The 15,140-nt window shown below is 38.7% G+C and overlaps 1 protein-coding gene across 2 annotated transcripts in view; it reads left to right on the top strand.

Moving 5' to 3' along the window:
- Positions 1-14,698, top strand: part of PITPNB (phosphatidylinositol transfer protein beta) — a 68,317-nt gene extending 53,619 nt beyond the window's left edge. The window contains exons 9-12 of one of the 2 annotated variants that reach the window (XM_032138046.2): positions 6,096-6,206; positions 7,824-7,946; positions 11,377-11,462; positions 12,661-14,698. In XM_032138046.2, coding sequence (XP_031993937.1) covers positions 6,096-6,206; positions 7,824-7,946; positions 11,377-11,424 — 282 coding nt within the window. In that variant the 3' untranslated portion in view covers positions 11,425-11,462; positions 12,661-14,698. The remainder of the gene's footprint in view (positions 1-6,095; positions 6,207-7,823; positions 7,947-11,376; positions 11,463-12,660) is intronic. The other variant, XM_032138045.2, reaches the window with a different exon arrangement.
- Positions 14,699-15,140: the final 442 nt, after the last annotated feature.

Here is a 15,140-nt window from a genome sequence, read left to right as displayed (position 1 = left end):
ATGAAATGTAAGGAATTCAGTGAATATACAAACTATTTAAATACAATTTTGGAAACATTTCACAACTAGTGCTTACTATATTACAGATGAAATTTAAATTACGTAGCAATGAGTCAAAATTTGAGGTTCTTGTTAGCCCATGACGTTCATCTTGTAGAACTTTTGATTGTTCTCTTTGTAATCAACCATTCTTTACCCTTTTAAGTTGTCCTTTTAAATTTTCATGCTTTATGTAAAACTCAATTTATTAGCAAAATCATTTTATTTACTCTCAGATTAGGAAAGAGTTAACTGTTTTGTCTTAGAGGAGGAAAATGTTAGGTTTCGACTGGATTGGAGTTATGTATTAAAGATCTTAATTCAGATTTTGGTTTTATTTGCTTTGGGGTTATTTGTTAGCCAATGAAGAAGAAAGAATCAGAAAACATTTTTTTAAAACTTTTTATTTTAGGTTTGGAGGTACATGTGAAGGTTTGTTATGTAGGTAAACACATGTCATGGGGATTTGTTGTACATAGTATTTCTCACCGCCCGCTCCCCCCATACGCAATAGTTATCTTTTTTTGTTCCTCTCCCTCCTTTCACCCTCCGCACAACATTTGTATTTTTTTAAAGCCAGAGAGGAAGCTTTGCCTTGCCACAGGCTGTGAACCTCTTGAGAGCTGGGCAGAGATGCTGGAACTTCCTTGGGTCCTGTGGATTCTAGAACATTGCTCTGAGAGTGGGGTCCCAAATATTTGCCTCATTGAGATTTTTCACATTTTGAAGATTACACATTTCTTCACTAGAATGTTGCTGATAACCTAGAAGAGTTGATCATTTTATTTTGCATGTATACCTTGTGATTGCTTTCAAGAAAAATTAAATACGGGATGGACTAAAGTTACGTATTAAAGATCTTAATTCAGCTTTTAACTTGATTTTGTTTAACTTTGTTTAGATTTATTAAATATCAGAAAAAAGAAGCCAAAAGCCAGATTGTTTATAGTGAAAGAAGAATGAAGGCTTGAAATAGTACCCAGATAATTTAGGGTAAAGTCAGTCTTTGTCTGAAAATACTCTGCTGAGGGCAAAAAAACTTTTTTAGAGTCAATTTGTTTTTCAGCATATTAGGTTTTTTTAAATTTTTAAATGATAATTTTGAAAATAATTGTACACAAAAGAAAAAAATTAGTTGTAGTCTCATTTAATTACTATTATTTGGTATATTTTCTGATTCCTGTAGTTTATTTTGTTAGGAATGTTTATACCATACATAGATACCTATTTATATTAATTCTCCTTTTTTTCCTCCCACATTGTTGACTGTTATTTGAATTTTTTTTTTTTTTTTTTTTTTTTTGAGAGTTTTTTTTGACTTTTGCTGTTGTTTTCCAGGCTGGAGTGGCACAAAGTCAGCTCACTGCAACCTCTGCCTCCTGGGTGCAAACAATTCTCATGCCTCAGCCTCCCGAGTAACTGGGATTATAGGCACCCGCTACCGCGACCAGCTAATTTTTGTATTTTTAGTAGAGACGGGGTTTCACCATGTTGGCCAGGCTGATTTTGAACTCCTAACATCAGGTGATCCACCTGCCTCGGCCTCCCAAAGTACTGGGATTACAGGTGTGAACCACTGCACTGCTGGAAAAAAATGTTTTTTAATGGCTGTATGCATAATAGCCCATTGTATGGAAGGCCTATGAAGTATTTCACCTGTCTCCTGTAGTGGGTATTTCAGTTAATAATTAGTAAGTCCAGATTTTTGCTGTTAACAGATAAATCTGTGGTATCATTTCTTTACTTGGTTAATAGGATATGTTTCTGAAAGTGGAATTACCAGCTTAAAGGGTACAGGGTAGGATATGAACAGCTTTTAAGACTTTTTATTACCTAGTGTCAGATTTCACTCCAGAGAGATGATACCAAAAGGATTCTTTTAGGTTAATGTACGACATTCAGACATTTTCACTATTTTCTGTGCCATCATAAGTATGGAGACTTTCAAAGCCATATTCTTAACTTAATCAGTACTTTTTTTTAGCTCACATTTAACAGATGACCCCCACAAATCATTTTGAGAATTGTGTGAGAACTTTTAGATACCATGTGTACGTTAACAATAATAATGATTGAAAGAAATGTATATCGCTTGTGTGTTCTCAACTTTCTTCTGGTAATATTTATGTTTTTAGGCAGCAGGCTGTTTAGTTGTTTGTTTTTTAGTTGGGTACGTGTTCTTCTCTGACGGGTTTTTAAAAAAATAATTACTTGTAAATTGGATGGAAAACAAAAATCAGATTGGGACTGAATATACATTTTAGATCTGAAAAGATAGCTTAGAGAACTGGTTTCTTTTTGTCCCATGGCTTATAGTTTCTAAAATGAATTTTATAGACCAGTGTTAATTGATGAATTACCAGTATTAATTGATTTGAGCAGCTTGCCAGAGTCACTAGAAAGAATGTGAGAAATAAACTTGGTTAATTGTTGAAGTCACGTATGTGTACTCTGTTCTTGGAGCTCAAGTTTAGTGTAGGCATATTTGTATTACATTTAGCTTACTCCTTTAATTAGAACCATGCTTCATCTCACTGCTTTTATAAAATTGCTGGAGAATTCTGAAGCGTCAGTGTTCTAGGGACACCCAAGATTTTCATTTAGTACAAGGTGTCCAATGATTTGAAATTGTAAAAGAAAGCTTTCAGGAGCTCATAATTAATAGGACCTTCTAATGTTCAATCTGGAAAGTATCTTAGAGTTCATCAGTGGTTTGGTGGGGTACTCAGTCATAGAGGAAATTCACTATGGGTGGGTGGCAGGCAGGGGAATATTTTCTGAAGCCCAGTCATATTACAGAATAAAACACAAAATTGTAGGAAGTTTTAGGACAAGTCATTGGATGTCAAGGATATGTAATGTTTACCACCTACAGCCCTAGACCAATCCTGGCCCTCAAGGACCTTAGTTTGCTCACCCCTGCTTTTAGTTTTTCCTCAGTGGGGAATGAAAAGTCCCGATAGAGTCTAGTTTTCCTGTTACAGATGGAGAAACGAGGCCCAGAGAGAGGTTAAGGATCCTGCCCTTTGTTAAACAGGAGTTACCTTGCAACCCGAGTCCCCTTACTCCTAGTCTAGTGCTACTGTTTGTCAGCTATATCTCACAATTAAATGCCGTATTCTACATATACCCAAGTTGTATTGCATATGAGGATTTTCAGTGACATTCATTGAATTAGAAAGTACTTCAGCATTGGCTCGTTGTTTATTGATCAGATGATCTGTGAAAGACTAACTTTGTTGTCATTTCAATAAAGCTGGGCACTTAGAAGCTAGCTGTGTCTTATGGAAGGCTTGTTGACTGCTTCTGCATCCAGGAGCCCAGCTTAAGTGCCAGGGGCCTGCAGAGCAAGGGGAGTAGTATGTAAATATTTGATTTTAGCCCAAGCCAGCATCCACAACAGGAGGATGTTTCCGGGGAGAGAATATTGACACCAAGGGCAGCATTATTTACATAATTATCCTCTTCTCTATTAGCTACATTTATGTCCCCTAACAGCACCTAGCACAGAGTAAAGGGTAAATGGTGCCCACTTAATACCTGCTGAATTGTATTACTAAAATATGGGTTTGTATGTGTATACACATACACATACACATACATCCTGAATTTTCACATTGGTACTCTGTTTTATGGGGGAAAAGTCATGGAAAAATAGAGCTAAGCTAGCCGAGATATTTTGTTAACAGAGCTCACCTGCAAGAGGACAGTTTATTATAATGTTTTTATTTAACTGCTTACTGGTGTTACCTCATTGATTTAGCCCATGTATCAGGTTATTCTTCAGAAGATGAAATGTTACTACAGGACACATATCTTGAGAAAAGTTGATCAATCATGTAGGACTCTGTAGAACATTCAGTTGCATTAATAATACCAAGATATAATTTTTCATATAGTATATCCCTAGAATTAACTTAAAACTGGGCCATGGCAGATAATGGGGAAAAATGAGGTCTGGTGCTTCAATCATATAAAGGAAAAATAATCTTGAGGTTTAGAATAAGACTTAGAAGTTAGTCATTTTTTGAATGTATGTGACCGATTTGATAAAGAATCTTTGCTCACATGCAGCTTTTTGAAGGTGTGGGATGAGTTGAAGCTGGTAAGTTGAAGCTGACAAGCAGTGGTGGCAGCACCCAGTGGGACTGATCACTGGATCAGTGGTGAAGTCTGGGCACCACCGTTTGAAGACAGGGACAGCGGTGATGAGGGAAGATTCCGTGGGAGAGACTGCTTTGGCCTTTGACTCAGTGATTTAGTTTTTATAAAAGGGATCCCCGTCGTATTGCACTGACTTTCTTCTCTTATGAGGCAATTTGTTTAAAACTGTCTTGCAGATTCAAAAGCGGTCAATACAACACTTATTAAAGAACAAGGGAAAGAGAGAACTAATGTGTATTAAGCCCTTCAGTCTCACCTACTAAGCACCTACTACACTGCCTTACTCAGTCCGCACAACCTCACAACAGTCCTAAGATGATGTCCCCCCTTTTTTTTTTAAATCATCTTGTAAGCACACCAACACTGGGGCTTCAAGTTTACAGAATGGCTCTTTTCCCCAGACCATACGTGCATTCTGCCTCTGCTATCTGTGGTGCTTTGATATGTGCCTTCTGCAGTAGACTGAGCCCCTGAGGACAGGACCATGCCTGTGTTTGCTCACTGCTGTGAACCTGTTTCAGGCTTTTCTGGGTCAGCTCAGAAGTATTTTGGTCTTTTGCACACATCACCTTGGAAGTGGACCTGTATATTTAAGTCACTGATGTATGCTGCAAGCTCCTGGTTCACACCCACTCACTCCTTCCTGAAAATAAACATGCTAGTATATTGAACTCCCTAAGTAAGGCAAAGCCTCAGTAAGACTCACAGAAATCATCAATAATAACATAGGTTGCAGTGCCCCACCTCCCACCCCAGTTTATTTATTTCTTTATTATTATTTTTTGAGACGGAGTCTTGCTCTGTCGCTCAGGCTGGAGGGCAACGATGTGACCTCAGCTCACTGCAACCTCTGCCTCCTGAGTTCAGGTGATTCTCCTGTCTCTGCCTCCCTAGGAGCTGGGATTACAGGCTGCCACCACCACCCCCAGCAAATTTTTGCATATTTTAGTGGAGACGGGGTTTCACCATGTTGGCCAGGCTGGTCTTGAACTCCTGACCTCAAGTGATCTGCCCACCTCGGCCTCCCAAAGTGCTGGGATTACAGGTGTGAGCCACAGTGCCCAGCCAATTTTTTTTTTCTTTTTTTTTTTTTTTTTTTTTTTTTTAGAAATGGGGTCTTGCTATCTTACCCAGGCTGGTCTCCAACTGCTGGCCTCAGGTGATCCTTCCACCTCAGCCTCCCAAAGCTCTGGGATTACAGGCGTGAGCCACTGTGCCCAGCATCTCTTGGCGCTTTAAAAAAAATAGTTTATTTTCTCTTGTTTACCAGAACAAGTCCTGATTTGATTCCTGACTACACCATTAAAACTGTGAGGTGTGTAGTCATTTGTGGAAATTGAAGTCTGTATGTATAGGATTTACCTCCAAATATTTGGTAATTACAGATCATTTTTGCTGTTGCGTCACTTTTCATATCTCCCTTCTATTGAAAATACCTCAGTTAATAAACAGTGCAGCTCCACTTGCCAATATCTGAAGATACAGAAGAAGGCTGAACTTCCTTGTCATTTTTTATTGTGCCTCACCACATCCACAGTGGGAGTGCGGTAATGGTGTTATGAGAACCCTTACGTATTAAAGGCTCACTATTGGTTTGATGTGAATAGAATTTGGTATTTAATATGAAATCTGAATAGTGTAATTTGAGGCAGAACAACATACCTATTAAACTTTAGAGCTACGAAGTAACTTGGTCTGTGGAAGGAGGGTTTACAGCAGGGGAATACTGTGGCTTTTGCTAAAATGATTTCAAATTTTCAAATATCTGAATTAAACACATGAGATTGTAATTTTCTTCATGTATGTCTGTGATGTTGTTACACAACAGTCAATTTTAATGAAAACATAAATATTTAAGTCACAATTTCTCCTTTTCAATTTTTCTCATCTAGAAGGAGCTGGCAAATAGCCCTGACTGTCCCCAGATGTGTGCCTATAAGCTGGTGACCATCAAATTCAAGTGGTGGGGACTGCAAAGCAAAGTAGAAAACTTCATTCAAAAGGTAAAATCTGCTCAAAATGTGGCGACTTAGATTTAGGATGAGATCGGAGCTAGCTATTAATGGGATATCTTCTCTGTTGTTACTTTTTTCCTTCTTTATGATATGAAAATTATTGTCCCTACGTAATTCATTTCAGCCCTTCTTTATACCTCGAAGCAGCAAAGACAGATGGCAGCAGAGGTTTTAAGGAACTTTCTTTGGAGACAAGCACAGCAGCTTTTTGTTCAAAGTGCTTACCTTATGGTTTGCCCAGTGCTTCTGTAGAGAGCCCTTTCCCCATACAGCACATCCCCAAGAGGACCTGGTGTTCTGATCCTGGCTGGAGGGAGAGAGCGGGCCCAGCCTGCTGAAGGGCTCCCCTGCCCCATCTCAGCTGGACCCTTCCCCCTGCCCTCCATATCTCTCAGAATATATATGTGTGCCTTGTGCTGTCATAGGGGACGTCTTCTTTAGAGGTCTTTACTGAAAAATAGGCACACCCTGAACTAAGGTACACAATCTGAGGATCCAGATTCTACTTGTTTGTTTTTTATGTCTTCTTTATTAAAGTGAAAGTAACGTGGGCAGTTAGATCTAGGAGGAGGGGAGAATTGGAATTTTATAAATGCACACGGTTGTTACTACCTAGGAATGTTGAAACATTTCCTTGGTATTTACTTTTCCTGTAGGGTGAATATTTGTTCTGTTATTATTATAAAGAAGCCCTCATTATATCTCAGATCTCCACAATTAGTTATGTCTGTTTCATCATAACTTTTCTATTTTTAAACTATAGCTGCTGTAATATTTTATAAGACAAGGATCTCAAAGTGCTGGAAACTTTGATTATTCATGGGCCCTGCTTACAGTAGGCATTCTGTAAATATTGGCATTCTTCCTTCCTCTGGATCATAATCATAGATTAACAATCCAGTTCTGATAAATAGAAGTCACACATGTAATTGATAAAGTCCTTTCTATTCATGGAAGAAGATTTTTAAGTTGAAGATTGTCCAGAAGTACTTTCTGTTCCATGCACTTTTTTCTCTTCTTGGGAAAGCTGAATAAAACTTAAATAATCCAGCAGTTGAAACCACTAATTATATACATGGTTTTTAAATATATTTATAATAGTGGCAGCAACATGTTGTGTAGAAAAATTAAGGGAGAGTTTGTAATGATTCTTAATTTAATAAAAGAACCCAGGACTCTTTTCTTTCAATGCATTATTGTATTCCACCTCATAGTGGATGTTAAGAATGACAATATATAGTTTTATAGCAGAAGAAATCTAGTTGACCTTTGCTCATTGACATTTAGAAAAAGGTAAAAATAAATCAGGCCCAGCAGGAATGTGTTGGATTAGGTCATACACACCGCATTTTTTTAGTTTCTACGAGATCATGACACGTTTGCCTGGGAGATTATTTTTCATTTCACAGGGAAAGTTTTTTGTTGTTTGTTTAATTTTGCTGGACACGATAATAAAATGGAATTATGATTTCCACAAATCTACAGAGTAGTCTTTTTGAACCAGATGTGTAAATTTCATGGGTTAATTGGAACATGTAAAGTTAATGTGTCATTGATCTTAGGTTTTTGTCATCTTATGCTACTTTTTTGTTGTTGTTTTAAAAGCAAGAAAAACGGATATTTACAAACTTCCATCGCCAGCTTTTTTGTTGGATTGACAAGTGGATCGATCTCACGATGGAAGACATTAGGAGAATGGAAGACGAGACTCAGAAAGAACTAGAAACAGTAAGACTGGCTGTTCTATGGCAATTCTCTAATTTTCCTTTTTCTAAAACTGTATACATGCTTGGTAAATACAGGGTTAGAATTAGGAAGACTGTTGCTAAAAGCCATTCCCTATTCTACTTATTCTCATCAAAATGGAGTTTCTTAGACACTGCTATTCCTTCACATATTCTGATCTCTCTTTTGTTGAGCATCTTGCATAAAGATAGATTAGAGTTTTCTCAGTCTAGAATTTGTTACCTGTTAAATATCTAATGGTTCTGTATTCTTTCTTACACACTAGCTTTAGTTCTGTATGCTGGTTCCTGGTTCACAGTCCTTTTAGACACTTTGTCAGACTAAGTTGCTTTTGGCTCAGTTTGTATCACAGCAAGCTTACAAATGTTAAAACGATAAGTCCTAGTTCGCTTTTTTTGTAGAAAAGGTAAGGCTAATGGTATTGTTACTAATTCTGGAAATGCCTCCTCTGCTTCCCCCAACTAGCAGTGAATCCTTATTTCTTCCTAAGCTTTAGGCAGATTCAGGTGATCCTTGGGCAGGAGGTCAGCATGCCACAGTTCAGTGTTGACAGCCCATCCCAGCTGCTCCCCACCACCAGTGGGCAGGGCCGGCAGCCAGTGGGCGTCTTCTCTCTCCTCGGGATGGATTCTCCCCTGGCTTCCTCTTGCATGTGTCTGGTTTTGTTTTTGCCCTGGGCCATGCTTGTCTTCAGTTGGCAGTAAGGCCCCGTGGGTGAAACAAACCCAAGGAATGTCCAGGGCCTGCTAGTGGTTTCCATGTGGTCATCTCGAGTCCTGCCAGCAGGCCCAGTTTTGGAAGCCCTGCAGGTGTCAGCGTTTGACAGATGCCTGCGTGTGAGGCAGAAACTCCATTTAATCACAGGAGAATGGCAGCAAATCAGATTCTTTGGCACAAAAGGAAACCTATTTTTCTGGCACATAGCATCGTAAAGAATCTGTTTAAAATTGCTTACTTTTGGTGATTACAGCAGATCTGCTTCTAATTAGTTTTATATAAACCTTCTGAGAGGACTAGGACATATTTTCTTTATAAGGCAATAAAATATTTTAACCTTATCTTATACATAAAGTAAACTATAGGCAGACTCCAACTTATGAATGGATTTTGCTCCAAAAAATTTTAAGTTGATTGTTTGAAATTTGGAACATATTTTCCCATAGAGACAATGTTATAAATTAGGGTTTGGTTTCTAGACTAGCCAGCATAAGCCTCTTTGACCCCAATTTCTCATATTAATATTAGGGCTCTGAGTTCTGGATATAGGGAATAGGGTGATGAGATGGCAAGAGCGGAAGATACCCCCCTCATTCCTTATTTTTAGTCTAGCCACAGGCAAAACATTTAAATAGGCAAGAGCAGGTCATGGGCACTTCCTACCTTTCTTTCTAGGCCTCTCTCCCACTTCTGTGTTCCCCTTTTTCAAGAGTCAGGTGCCTTTCTCTGACTCTTAACAAGCACCCACCTGGCCCTTGATACCCTATCCAGTTGTAGTCCCATTTGCCTTGTCTGGTTTCACTCCCTCCAAGTGCCCAAGGCTTCAGGAATACCTGCCAGCTCTGCCTTTGGCCCTTCCAAGCAGCTGGTGGGTGCCCACTGAACATGAAACAGAAGCAGCAAGAGACACCCATCCACGCTAAGCCCATAATGCAGTGCTGGCATTTCCAACAAGGATTTACCAACAGCTCAAACTCTTGGGAGAGAGCCCTTCTCTCAGTTTTTAATTTTTACGCTGAAGAACTGTGTGTCACATGGGGAAGAGTAGTTACCATTGGCCAGGTGATAAGCCCTATCTGGTTTGGACTCTGAACCCTACCTATCTCTGGACCCCTTGGACAGAACTTGACTGAGATTTCTTCCCCCAGGGAAGTGCTCTTGCTTCCCTAACAAGTTCTCAGTCTCACGATACCTGAACACAGAATGGTCCCAGCCTCAACACGCTGTGACCCTCCGCTGTGGAGCTGGTGACTCTTGCTGTCACCTATGGCAATGGGCCTGCAGATGCAGCTGCTGCTCCATGCAGATCAGTTATTTGTGAGTTGGGAATTGCACTCGAGAAGAAGGTATAAGATAGACAAGTAAAAGCCCAATTCCTTAGACAGTGTCACCATTCTTATACCTACATTGCTGAAACTGATTAACCCCCTCATAAAGCTGGTAGAAAATCTGTCATTGGTTCAGAGTGAGGGCACATAGCAGTTGCTTTGTCAAATATCTCAAAAACATTTTAAGACAAATTTCGCCATTAAGTGCTGCATCTTAACGTTGAATCCCATTTAAGTTATTTTGCTGTAGGTCATTGGGGAGTGCTTGATTCCACACACAGAATCAAGATGCTGCTGCTTTGAGTCCTAATGGTGGCTTTGTGAAAGCATCCTCAGAATCTGGGCAGCATCAAGCCTGCAGGCCAAGAATGCCTACCCAGAAAGCACCTGCCTCCTGAAGAGGCATCCCGTTTTAGAGTCCTCTTCACACACAGGAATTTCTTTTTCCTTGAGGTCCTGACCCCTGACACCTGATGATAGATTTTAATGATGTTATAATGCTCTTAATTCACAAATATTTTAAGAATTGGATTTCTTTCAAATGGGTTTTGGCTCTGGAGAGGACTAGCATCTTGAGAGGTTAAGCACACGAGGAATGCCCCTGCCTATGATCTGCAGGGAACTGCCCTGGGGTTGAGGCTCAGCAGCTGAAGGAGGACTTTAGGTTAACATTTTACCTGTTTGTTCTTAACTGGCACTTCTGGTATGGGGGTGGGGGCGAGGATGTGTTGAGTTTTAATGTATTTATTGCATTTATTTGTTTTCTGTTCATTTGGTTTTTTGTTTTCTCATTGAGTTGTGTTGCTTGTCTGGAGGCTATTGTTATGAATGCCTGTCCTTTCTAATACATCTGTGTGCCCTTCATGGTTTGCCATACATTGTTTCTTTGCTTGCCTTTTCTCCCTTTCATTCTCCCTCCTTTCAGTAAACTTCCTTTAAAGGACTCCACTGAGAGACCCTGTTCTCAGAAGCAGCAAAGAGGTGTGGCCCACACCCTCATGGCTTCCTTTTCTGGCCTAGGGACTATACAAATATGGACCAGACCCTTGGGGCATTTTCTCACATTATATTGGCAAACAATTTATTTACCCATTGGCTGTTTTTCATAATTTTTTATCAGTCTGCAGGCTTTTGTTTTTTACAGTTAAGGATAGATAAACCTTTTCTGTGCCAAGAAAAGCCTTTTGCAAGAATGTCTTTAAACCAAGGTTATTCGAGGGGCCTCAGAACTTCATTCTTAATGTGGATATGGTTATGAACAGTCAGCCGTCACTTCATAATCTCTTCTAGATCTTTTTTCTCCCCTTGCTTACTAACCCCTATTTAGAGTATGATTTCAGCAGCTCACAATTTTATTTTACGTTTAGATGCGTAAGAGGGGTTCCGTTCGAGGCACGTCGGCTGCTGATGTCTAGATGAGTCCCCTGTAGGGTCAGAGACAATATCAAACTGTGTAAGTGAAGACCTGGGTAAAAAGATGTTTCAAAACCTGTACCTTTTTGGTGATGGGCCAGTTAACTTGCTGAGGAGAAGCTCTAAGTGTTAAATGTGGTTTTATTTTTAGAATTTAAAAGATAAATATTTTAGAAATTAATAGTGAACACTTATTATATAGTCTTTAAAATTTTTACCTGTGGACCAGGTTGTATTTGGTAATCCTGGGTTAGTTTTTAGTGTTATGGGTTAGAACCCAGCCGCCAGGTGCTCTTACTCATCATGTAGCACATTGTCCTAGAAGCTGGCTGATTTTTCAGTACCGAGTTAATTGACCTGGTTCTTTGTAGAACCATTTGTGGTAAGGAAATATGCAAAATCACTTGAGATCAAATAAAGATCTTCTATCCCATACCATACGAGCCAACCTCAATAATTTATTTTGGCTGCAATATTTTCTGTGCACCAGAAAGTCTTCCTTGATGTTTCATCTTCAGTTATTACAGTTAGCTTTACTCTGCGTAAATGCACTTTAGTTTTAATTTATGGTATAAAACATTTCTGTGGTCTTATTTCTCTAACACATTATATGCCCATATAACACATTTTCCCAGAGATGCAAAAAAAAAAAAAAAAAAAAATTAAAATCTACCTCACAACTTGAAACCAGTGTGAGTAAACAAAAATCGACAGTATGCTGTCATCATTTATTTATATTGAACTGTAATGTTTATTATAAAGAACGAGATGTAACACTCCCCTCCCTCCACTGTGGTTCTTTGCTGCGCCACATGAGCTACCTGCTCTTTAATTTTTGAACACTGGGACGAATGAAATGTTCAGTTGTGAGAAAAGCTAGTTGTGCCAAATAAGAATGAAGTAACTCTTCCAAGATTCCCCCCAAACACTTTTAAATTCCATGTTCATTAAAAAAAAAAAAATTTAAGTTATTGTTACTTTTGTTAAACTCTCCTAAGTTTTTGTGATTTATTTCTGCTTTGACTTTATTTTCCCCTCTGATGAGACAATATATTGTGGCATTAGTAGTAAGACCAAAATCTTTTTAAACAGATGAAAATTGTAAGATGCAGTAGTTGGGGTACATTTTCTGCCAAAAGTTTTGATGCATTTGGAGAGTGTGTATGACAAGCTGCTGTCTAACATTTCCTGTCTCTGTATTTTAACACATTTTGCACTGTCTTTCACTTTTCTTACAGTTACGTAATCAAGGTCAAGTGAGGGGAACAAGTGCAGCCAGTGATGAGTGAAGAAGAATCTGACCAGTATCTTGCAGTGTTGACGTTTCCCAGATGTGTGCTTGTGATGATACACACACAAGCACAGGTTCTCAACCACGTGTGTATATATGTATGTGTGCATATGTCTGTAGCTGTATATAAAGCGCATGTAGAGCTACAGATCCTGATACACACACTTGTGTATATATGTACATACAGACATACTGAAGGGATTAGTACAATTTCTCCAAAGTACTGTACCTATCTTCAGCAAGAATGCAAAAGAAAATATTTTCAATATATATACCTGGAACAGATTTTAATAATTATCAGAGTAATACCATTAATGGACAAATTGACTGCAATGTAATACTAGCTGGTATGTTTCATAAATGTCAAGTTGTGGACCAACATATATAGCCTTTTATTATTTTTCTCTTCTTTTAAGTCAGTCTCTTATAAATTTTTATTTTAGTCCCATAACCAGTAGACTCCCACAGAAAATTTCTTCAAAATTTTTTGGTATTCCAATGAATCTAGGATGTAAACTCTGAATGTATTTATAACTATTTATTTCTGGATGGTCATTATCTTGTAGCCAAATTTGACAATATAAAGTAAGGAGCAAAGTTACAGGCCAGTTTTTACTTGTTTGCCCTGAGGGAAAAACCCTTTTAAAAAAAATTCTGGTTTTTATTGGATTTTTGTATTTTAAATTTCAAATATTTTTCTACGTCAAACCTAGCAAAAATGGAGATGACGGTTTCTGATTTATAATAAACACTAGACAATTTTCAGGCTCCTATTAGGCAAACACATTGATGAAAAAAATAGTCTTGTTAGGATTGTAGGCTGTGTAGAAAAGCTGGAAATATAGCACTTCATGGAGTCTTGTTTTGAAGATGACAGTTTTCTGTAACTACAGCTTGGAAACTATGCAAGTGGTCTAGATTCCTTAGAGCTCACATGATAGGATATAGTTAGTGATGACATTTTGCTCTTCTTGTGGAAACACACACTTCAAGGGGTAGATGGTGACTTTGAGATAGGAACAGTTTAAGATGCAGTGTGAGTCTGGCCTGCGTGTGGTGAGGAGGCCCCGCCAAGAGGCTGGTGGACCTCCGACTGTGGGATGTGCTCTCAAGTAGGACGTCATCAGAACAGATTCTGAATAGGCATCATGAGAATGCTGGTCAGAAACGGCTGCCACTTTTTTTTTTATTTTATTTTATTTTTTATTTAAAGGAAGGAACAATAGCTAGGTAAGATTTTTATCAGCTTTCTCTGTCTGAATCCAGTTTTTCCTCTGTCAGTCCTGGAAGCTTGAATAGAATTATATTGTTGAAGCCTTCAGGTCACAAACTGTCGTTTTTAACCTCGTGTCCCTCCTAAAACACGCCAACCCCTGCAGTCAAATCACATTAGTAATCTGATTTGCTGACAGTCCTGCCCTGCCTGCTCCTCGTTTTCCCACATGTCCTGCGTCCCTCCCCCACTGAAGTGATTTCAGTGAATCAGACAAGGAAGGATGTGTAGGATCACTACTGCATTGCGATACCCTGTTATCCTCAGCAACAAAACCCACATTTCATACATCCTTTGTGTACTCAGGATAAAGACTGATGTTTACTCTCTGGGCACTGTTGTAAGATAGGTTTTTGTCAGAGCATAATCATTGTCTGCAAAGTGTTTGGTGCGAGGAAGATTATTGCTAATTTTGTGAAATAAAGAGTCTAGCCCTCTCCTTTTAATGAACTTAACTCTCGCTGGCATCTGTAGTATCATTGGGAGCTTAGGCGCACATGGAAATGAGAGCCCGGCGCATGGATTTTAATGTTTTTCTAACAACTGTGGAGATTTGAGGGAATGTGTGGTGAATGTAAAATACCTAGTTTACTTGGCAGTCTCTTGTGTAAATTACAGTAAAACAAAGTAAATGAAATTTAAAGAAAAAATAAATTTGATCACAAAATGCCACTTGTGTGCTTGAGTGGTTGTTTCCCTGAGCCATGTCTGGTTCGCAACACCTCAGACCACTATTCTGTTTTTCAAGAATTCTGTAATTTGCAGCACTACCACTCTGGGAAAATTGTTTTGTTTTAACTGCAAACTCTTATTCTTGAAATGTACCTGTGCCACACTAAGTGGTTACGTTTGATTTCTTAAGTAATTTTCTGTCTTTAAAAGCTAAGCAGTAAACTAAAGGATTATATATTATTAGTCACAGCGGTTTTCGGATTTATTTTTAAAGGGGAAAACAGGGAAAACCCGTCGTATTTGTAAAGCACTTAGTAAGGATTTTGCCGTTTGTTTCTGATTGTTTGAAGATTAGGGCCTTTTGGTGCGGGGTCACCTTTTACCTCTCCTTTTAGGATTTAGTCCTTTCTAGTCTACTCTTTTTGTGCATGTCACAACCATATTCTTGTGGTTCTGGCTCACATTGTAGAACTGCTGAACAT

This window comes from Hylobates moloch, unplaced genomic scaffold, assembly GCF_009828535.3.
Source record: "Hylobates moloch isolate HMO894 unplaced genomic scaffold, HMol_V3 SCAFFOLD_19, whole genome shotgun sequence".
Taxonomy (NCBI): domain Eukaryota; kingdom Metazoa; phylum Chordata; class Mammalia; order Primates; family Hylobatidae; genus Hylobates; species Hylobates moloch.
Note: the sequence above shows the minus strand (reverse complement) of the source record. Positions and strands in the feature narration are given on the sequence as shown.